Below are 8886 nucleotides of genomic sequence, written 5' to 3' on the forward strand. Positions count from 1 at the left end.
GAATTGTTTATGCACTCCATCACTAATTCATAAACAGAATTTAAATTATTAGTAAAAAATTTACTCCAATATGTGAATGTATCTTTCCGTATATGATAAAGATATATGTGCTCCATGATTGTTTTCTTCAGTGATGTTTGTCAAGGATGATGAATCTGGGTTGTCACACGCTTTTATACGGTATATTTAAGCCAATCAGATTAATTAAAATTTATAGTGTCATGGTGATTAGGAACTAACTCCTCCCCATATTAGATTCAGTGATGACAATTTATTAATAGGTGTTTGAGTGAAATATTTAATAAGTAGTATTAAAGAATTATGAAGTTTTTGATTTTGACTAAAAAACGAATCTTGTTTTATTCTTTTTATTTTTTTTTAATTAAAAATGCATTTAAAGATCTATTTATTTCATAGAATCATTGAATATCCAAAACTTGACAATAATATAGTCTATATTGAAATATTATATTCCATACGTTTTTTTATGAAATATTGCGAATGATAATCATGTTTTTTTCTTATAAATAAAAACTGGTGTTGCGTACAAGTCACACTGGCAATGGTCATCATTCTGGCATTCACATTCAGACAAAAATGCTTTACTGTCGATGTCTACTATAAGATTTTTCTTCAGATCTACATATTGTAACTGTTTAGTTAGAAACTTGCTGATGAGTTTTTTGCCTGACATAGTAGAAACAGCAGCCTGTTTGCTGAAGTTTTCTTTGCTTAAAATTTCATTTTCTTCTTTCAAATGGGCAATGGTTATTTTTTATTTTTTCTCTCTTTTAAGTCTAGTTCTGTCCTTGAAATCACCAGGAGTACATTTGGTGGGGGAAGTAAGGGGCATCACTCTCCAAGAGAATCCTGTAGGGGGAACAGACCTTAAGGCATCCTTCTGCTCAGAGTTGAAGGACCTGACACCCATCCCAAACCCGAAGTAAGCATTGCGGTACGAGTCCTGCCACTCCCGCACCTGAGCAATCCCCCCTGGAAACAGTGGAGATGAATCAGCTGTAATTGATTAACTGCCACGCTCTTCAGGACCCCCAAAACCTCGCGATGGGCTCGGGCGTGCAAACTGGAGCCTCCAGCCTGCTAAAAACTCCTGCCTTGGCTGGTGGACTCCCCTGCTCACTAGAGGAGCTCGCCTGGGACGGCTCACTGGAGCTGAGGTTAACCTTCCCATGCGTGCAAACCCAAACAGCCCATATTTGGTGATAAAAGCCGTTTTTGGCCGGTCCTCCTCTTTTATTTTGACTTGCCAATACGCCGAATTGGAGTACCACACATTTTCTGCTAGGGTGTCTAGGCACTCTTCTACTGAGGGTAGTGCAAAGATTTGGCGGAAACAGGCCCCATTGACCCTCCTATAGTCCACACACCACCTAACGCTACCATCCCTCTTCCGTATGAGGACTTGGGCAGAAGCCCACTCCGATACGGATGGCTGAATTACCCCAGACTGAAAAATATCCTAACAGGACCACACACACGCACAACCTTTCCATTCCTTCCCCATCTATAAGACTATGGATTTCTGTCCTTCTAGGGCCATCAATATCACTGTCATTATTTTTCATCCCTTTCACAATCATGATACCCTTTAAATAGTTAACATCATTTGAATGCAAGCTGCAAGTTAGCTCATTTTCAAATGCTAATTATCTTTTATCTAGTCTATGAAAAAACACCCAAATAGGACTAAAACCTCAAAATTCCTTCCCCATCTGTAAGACCATGATTTTCTGACCATAAATATCAGTCAATATCTAAACTAGTTAATTTTTTTTATCGCATTTACCTTCCCAGTTTAACTTATAAATCAGTACAAGGAAGTTTTATAAAAAAAATATGTTTCCCCTCTTATTTTCTTAAAAAGGCCAAGAGTCAATAATTGAATATGATTGATAAAGTTTGAACAATATATTAATATATATGTATACACATAATTTTCTGTTGAAATCCTAGCACACATTGATGTTTGAAATAATTTTTACATAATCAATCAATTTGGAACAGCTAATATAATAATCATATATACATTTATAAGTCTTCAATATATTCTTCACCACTCTCTTCTTCGTAATCACTTTCAACGTCTTCTACTATCAAATCTTCCATCAAAGCTACATTTCTCAATATCTGTTGCATTTTTTCATAGTTATCAGCCAAAACACCATTTGTAAACACAATGTCAACCGACATGTCCCCAATGTATTCTGAAAATTGATTGTTTAACCTACATATCATTTCATAATACATCCCTTCTTTTATCAAAAACGCAGTACCTCCTGAAGTTGGACATTCTCCTAACTTTTCTTTAACGTTTAAGTACTAATGTTTGCACCATTTAATTACAGATATCATTTCTTGATATCATACTATACAAAGAGAAAAAGAATTGTTTTGAAGAATAAGAATTTAAAAAAAATCACCTAGATTTTGCAGTTCATAGTTTAAATTACCATAAGCAAGATTTGATTTGTAGCAGGCATAGTTTAAGAGCTTATTCCATCTACGCCAGTGACTTACAACCTAACGACTTTTCACAGTGCGCCAGAGGGTTGCATCTTGTTTTACAAACCATGTTTTGTATGGATAATGATCTCTTTACACCAAAAGATTTTTTTCTTCTTCAGATTTTAGTAAATATATGCAACATTGTGACTAACAGTGCTCAACAATGGAAAAGAACAACCTTTAGGGTAGGGGATAAAAATTAGGGTAGGTAAGGAGACAAACAGACATACTATTTTGTTGGCCTATGTATGCTTACTACAATATTTGTGCAATAACTTCAAAATAGTGCCTCTCTGCAACATGTTTTGTTAACAGTAACTAGCTGTAGTTTCTTTTGCTTTAATTTGACCAATTTGATACTCTTTAGATAATTAGCAGCATTTGAAGGTAATCTGGAGGTTTTGTGTTTTCTCTCAAATGCTGATAATGTTTTCTCTGGTCTATAAAAAAGAAAATATATTTTTAATATAAAATCATAAAAGTATTTGAAATCATAATAAAAAAAAGCATAAAACTCTCAACAACACTAATATTTCGATTGTAAAGTTAACTATCTTTTCCCCCATGAACATGTGTAAACCCAATTGTTATAAAAAGCTTTCACGATTAAGTGAATGATTTCTGCTTTATAACTTGCAAGTTATTAGTTCAACCAAGATAAACACAAGAAATTGTCCGTAGTACAGGGATGCCACACTCACAATATCATTTTTCTATGTTTAGTGGACTGTGAAATTTGTTGGCATTAAAATTAGAAAGATCATATCATATGGAACATGTGTACTAAGTTTCAAGTTGATTGGACATCAACTTCATCAAAAACTACCTTGACCAAAAACCTATTGAATTCATTGTTTGTTAACTGATATGACATGGGGTCTTTTTTCATGTATATAAAAAAAATCTAGTTTTATCAATCAATAGTATTGCACAAATTTGTTTAGGCTGATTTGTTAATCAAGACATGATGTCATAATCACCTTCTTTTTACATCCGTAGCCTTCTCATCTAATTGTTCAGATCTGCAAATAGAGAATGAAAATGAAGAAGTAAAAAAAAAAAAACTAGGTATACACATTAATTAATAACAAATACAGATCCTCAATATTTTGAAAAAATGAGTTCTCATAATATTTACAGTCATTTACATACAAAAACTATTGTAAGAATATTCTAAGTGTTAAATCATCCACTAAAAATGTGATGATATACCATGAACAAGGTAGATTGCCTCTTATTTCTACAAGAAAGTGCAAGATTTTCAAATATTGGTTTAAATTGCTAAATACGTCAAACTGTATATTGAAAAACTGCTATAATTATTTATCTGATGAATTAGTAAGATGTCCCAATAATAAGTGTAATTGGTTTTTTTTTTTATAAAGAATGAACTGTTTATTATTGGTCTAGGAGACGTATGGTATAGCCAAAACCTTAATTCAGACATGCCTGATGTATATTTTGGTGTCATAAAGCAGCGTTTATATGATTGTCTAAAACAAGAACTTAATGGTCAGTTGCATACTTCGTCAAAATGTTCTAATTATAAATATATGTCCGACAGATCCCAAAAGGTGCTCATTTTTGTCAATATTGTGAAAATAGTCATACTTTTCACATGTCTTCATCATTGAAATACACACATTTGACATTATTGATCATTTCAATATCATTATACCCAAAATACATTTTTGGCCTTAAAATATTAAGATCTTTAAACATACCCAATACTATTATATCTTTGAAGAGTAAGAAAATAGTCGTCTGTTTTATTCAAAACAACTGAAAAGAAATTATAATAATTAGTAGGTAAATTAGTTTTATACTTCAACGAACATGTATTTGCAATAAATAAAAGATTTGTTTTGTATGTTTTAGTCGGGTTGTTGTCTCTGACATATTCCCTGTTTCCATTCTTATTCAAGCATGAAAAAATATCATTTAATATATAAGATATACTTATTAAACCATGAAACTTTTCTATAACAGTTGCAGGGATGACAGTTACTATAATAAAGTCGTCAAGTGATAACAGATAACTGTAGGGGTTAGAAGGGACTTTCTTTTAAGTGCCTTCCAACACCCTCATAAAAATAGATACATACATTTTCCATATTTTTTCTATTTAAATAATGACCTTTCATGGTGGCCAATTTTAATTTTAGATTATTACCAAAGTACATTAAAAGGGACAAAGTTAGTTTTCTCGTTAGAATTGTTTTACGTTTGTCATTCCAGGGCCTTTTATAGCTGACTATGCGGTATGGGCTTTGCTCATTGTTGAAGACCGTACGGTAATTTCTCACATTTCATTTTAGGAAAGGTGAGCTAAGAATAAACACTATTTTATGTGATCATGTAGAATTACCGATGCTATCTCTTATTTTCTGACCAAAGTAAATAAGGCCGTCTTTTAATAGGTCAGTTCTGTTTTCCGGTGTCATCTCTTTAGCAATAGTGGAAAAACCACCCAAATAGGACCACACACGTTCAATTCCTTCCCCATCTGTTAGACCATGGTTTTCTGTCCTTCTAGGGCCTATCAAAATCTACAAGATCATAAACATTAAAATATAATGAGACTAACCGTGCAGGTTCAACAATAATTAAAAAAACTAAGATAAAACAAGTATTTCAAAAATATACCTTAAATCTTGTAAAATAAATAATTTACATAACACATTTGTGTTTACAGGAATAAACTCTATCAATTTACGAAGATTTGTGTTTTATCTGGAAGTATAAATACAAATGTATATTGAAAACATGTCCAGTTATTCTACTAGAACAAGTTAAACAAAAACCTTGGAATTGACTGTGCACATCTGATAAAACCCAGCAGTTTTTTATTTTAAATTTACTACCATAAATTTTAAAATATAATAATCTTACTTGACATGAAATGCTGTGTCCATAGCAGTGGAAAATTGGAACTGAAAAAGTTAATTTCTTCAGGAAATCATTTCTGCCAGCTTTCTGAAAAAAATACTTACAAGAATTAAATTTAGAATAAACATCCAAATTGCACAGATTTTTTGGATTTTTTATGTTTAAAAACAGATTATTGATTGTTTCTGTAACAGTTAAATACATTTTTCATTCCAAGTGCTCTCCAGTTTAAAGTTGGACTTATTCTGTACACGTCTTGAGGACTGTATGTTGCCCTGTAGTTGTTTTCGTTTTTCTGTAGTTGAATTTTCCCTCTTTATCAAATATAAATTAATTTGCACATACCAATATCTCTATTTTATTCTTGTTGGAAAAATTAAAAAAAAGTCATTCTAACTTTAAAAATTTATGAAGAAAGTAAAAACATAAATGCATAAATCAATATGTGTCATGGATAGATGATACCATCATGTTGTATGAAATTTAAACAAAAATACAGGCTCACTGTTCAGTGAATCATGAAATAGTGTTAAAACCCAATTTGGCATACAATTTTATCACATCCCAATGAACATTTGAGCAATTTTGTAGATGCAACAATAACTTCATCATTTACTATCTTTACTAGAAACTGGAACCTGATACGGATGGATAACAAAAGCCTCAAATGAATGGATATGCGTCTCTATTGTCATAGATTGGGCAGAAAAATATGATTCAATTCCTGAACAACATGCAGTACTGATGATTTTTTTTTTTACCTCAAGATGTTTTTTCAATAAACATGCAATATCGTAAGATATGTGCATTTGTCTGTCAGAGTTCTTTTTTAGTAAAAGTTCTAATAAAAAAACAGCATATCCAAGTCTACAAAATAAAAAAAAATGAATGATCCTCTTGGTTATACCGTAATATGATGTTAAAGGGTGTGAATTAAAGTATGTCATGTTATATCAATTATCAGTAAACATTACAGTAATGCATATATAGCATACACACAAGTTTGGGAAAAAGATTCATTCATGTTTTTAAAGTGGTTAGAACAAATTTAAACATTAACGGTGTGTGGTACCTTTACCTTCATGGTAGTTAACTATATCCGAAACCTTTAAATTGATAAAGTATGTATTTCACACTTCGAAACAATAAAATTCAAGTTAATTCTTTAAAATTTTAAGTATTGTAATATTCATTAATGCCTAGGCCGTAGTTTTTTTATTTTTAGTTTTACGAACCCTCCTACCCTAATTTTTGCCAAATAGGAAAAAAAAAAATTAAAATGTTGATTAAAATTTTTTTTTTCTCCTCCGACCCAGTGTTTTTCATGCAAAAATTTTTTAGTTCATAACTGCATGAAAGAATCTTAAATTTATGCTCTTGGTGATTTAGTAAGTTGTTGCACAATGATTTTCAATTCAAACCTTGTCGAGAAAAAAAATAGTTGTTACACTAGTAGAAAATCTCCTGGTGAAATACATTTTTTTTTATATTGACGGTTGGTTTTTAAAAAAAAAATCAGCAGCAGCTTTTTTTCCCCCGTCCTCCTACCCATTGGTTTTGTCAAAAAATTTCGTAAAACCAAAAATATAATAACTATGGTCCTATGGTTCAATTTTCTAGTATCTTCTAAATTATGAGGGCAGACATGACAGTAGCAGGGTTTGTGAGTAAAAAAATATTCAATTTTGATTTGAAACCATGAAAATGTGTAACCGCACATTTAGTTTCTACCATAAGCATACTTTAACCAATACAGGTCAGATTGAAAAAAACGAAACATAATGCCCTTTGATAAAAAAGGCAAGACACAAATACATTTCAAAATGATTATCGTAATAGCTTACTTTTCACCATGTTTTAAACTAAAAAACTTTTGGAGGAAATACTGTCTGCAGGTGGCTCCAAACACTGCAGTTTCAGACATTTTGTTGTTCTTTGCTTTTGATCTTATGTCGTTTCCAGCTTGAAAGTTACTGCAGTTCTGGAAAATTTAACTTAAATTAATTTTCGTTTTTAATGGCTAATATCCATATTTAAAAAAAAACCAACAGCAATATTTTTTTAAAGCTTTTCTTTTTTTCCAAGTCTAGATTTTACTTGAAGACTTAGATTTAGAATTATTAGTAGGTACATGTAGAAAAAAGAAATATATAATTTATTTATTACTATCATTTGATATCAAATTTGTGAATTTGAATTAAACACACACACAGGCTAAAAATAATAATATTTTTGTTTGTTGTTCGCCTATCTACCAAAATAATTTTTTTAATGTTTTATTTGTTTTAATTAGGAACTTTATTATCATGTTTTCCTAAATAAATAAATAAATAAAAATATATTTCTACCTGCCTACCAATATTTTTTATTCATGGGTAGGGGATCAGCAAACAATAACGCAAGTTTGGCCTACCTTTTCAATTTTTGGAGTGTCATAATCCTTAATAAAATCATCGACTAGCTTCTGCTGGACGAAAAACATATCTTCATGTTTTGGTGCAATCCAGCTGTATCCTGATGACTTTCGAACCAACAGCATCAAAACAAAAAATACTTGTTTCAGCCTTTAAAAGAAATTATATAAGCTTTGTCTTATTTAATCATATTAAAACAATTTACCATGTTGATTATTGATATGGGAATAAGAAGTTGCACGCTAAGCATACCCCAACATGTAACTTAAATGGTTGAACATATTGGAATTTTTTCAAAGCCCCAGGAAATTTTCAGTTGGTATTTAAAATATCTGATAAGTGTTCACAAGTAAAAACTCATCACTGTTAAGCTGGTGGTCAAGTATGAAGTCATTCTGCACATTCATATTGGAGAAGTATTTTTGAAAAAATTTCAGTGTCAGCAAACAGAAAATTGGTATCTGAAAAATGCTCACACATGGTAAAGCTGGTGGCCATGTATGAAGTCATTCCACTTATTCATATTGTAGTGCTTGACAGAATTATTTGATGGACCAATGGACAGACAAGGTATTTGTAATGGTATAATGTATTGTCAATATGAACCAAGTTTTTACAAAACAATCATTGTATTCTTTGGTTCATTACATGATTTTTTTCATAGAATCAATGAAAATACATGTATATTACCTCAAAGCATGCTGGGCAATTACAACCATCATCAAGATCTGGATAATAATCTGTCATGTAGTCCATTTGATAGACATATTGTAGAAACTGATGGATTGTTTCCGCCATTAAACTTTTGTATATTTCTTTACCCTAAAAGATAAATTAATACTAACAGTTAAATGTGTCTTTACTTAAATAAAACAACTTTAAGCAATAGAGGTAAACAAACTGGATTTTGTTTAAAAATACTTGTCAAATGTACCAGCTTGTAATTTTCTACTATTCCAGACGTGCATTTCATCTATACAAGACACCCCACACCAGTCATCTTATTTTATATGAATAAGAAGATGTGGTAGGAGTGCTTATGAGACAACTCTCCATC

General features: G+C 31.3%; 1 protein-coding gene across 1 annotated transcript; it reads right to left on the reverse strand.

Annotated features, from left to right (window-relative positions):
- Window positions 1–4781: 4781 nt before the first annotated feature.
- LOC139494707 (uncharacterized) lies at window positions 4782–8653 on the reverse strand. The gene is made up of 6 exons (XM_071282888.1): window positions 8520–8653; window positions 7829–7979; window positions 7260–7396; window positions 6177–6282; window positions 5419–5502; window positions 4782–5075 (listed from the first exon to the last, which is right to left on the reverse strand). The coding sequence occupies exons 1-6, from the start codon at window positions 8549–8551 to the stop codon at window positions 4881–4883; spliced, it is 705 nt and encodes a 234-aa protein (XP_071138989.1). The 5' UTR covers window positions 8552–8653; the 3' UTR covers window positions 4782–4880.
- Window positions 8654–8886: the final 233 nt, after the last annotated feature.

This window comes from Mytilus edulis, chromosome 11 (genome assembly GCF_963676685.1).
Source record: "Mytilus edulis chromosome 11, xbMytEdul2.2, whole genome shotgun sequence".
NCBI classification, from domain to species: domain Eukaryota; kingdom Metazoa; phylum Mollusca; class Bivalvia; order Mytilida; family Mytilidae; genus Mytilus; species Mytilus edulis.

Excerpts from the sequence above, each read along its gene's own strand:
- LOC139494707 (XM_071282888.1), bottom strand. The coding sequence starts at position 8,551 with ATGATGGTTGTAATTGCCCAGCATGCTTTGAG. Across the intron at positions 7,980-8,519 it reads ATTGCCCAGCATGCTTTGAG|GCTGAAACAAGTATTTTTTG; the intron begins GTAATATACATG and ends TTTCTTTTAAAG. Across the intron at positions 6,283-7,259 it reads AGTTTAAAACATGGTGAAAA|ACTTGGATATGCTGTTTTTT; the intron begins GTAAGCTATTAC and ends TTTATTTTGTAG.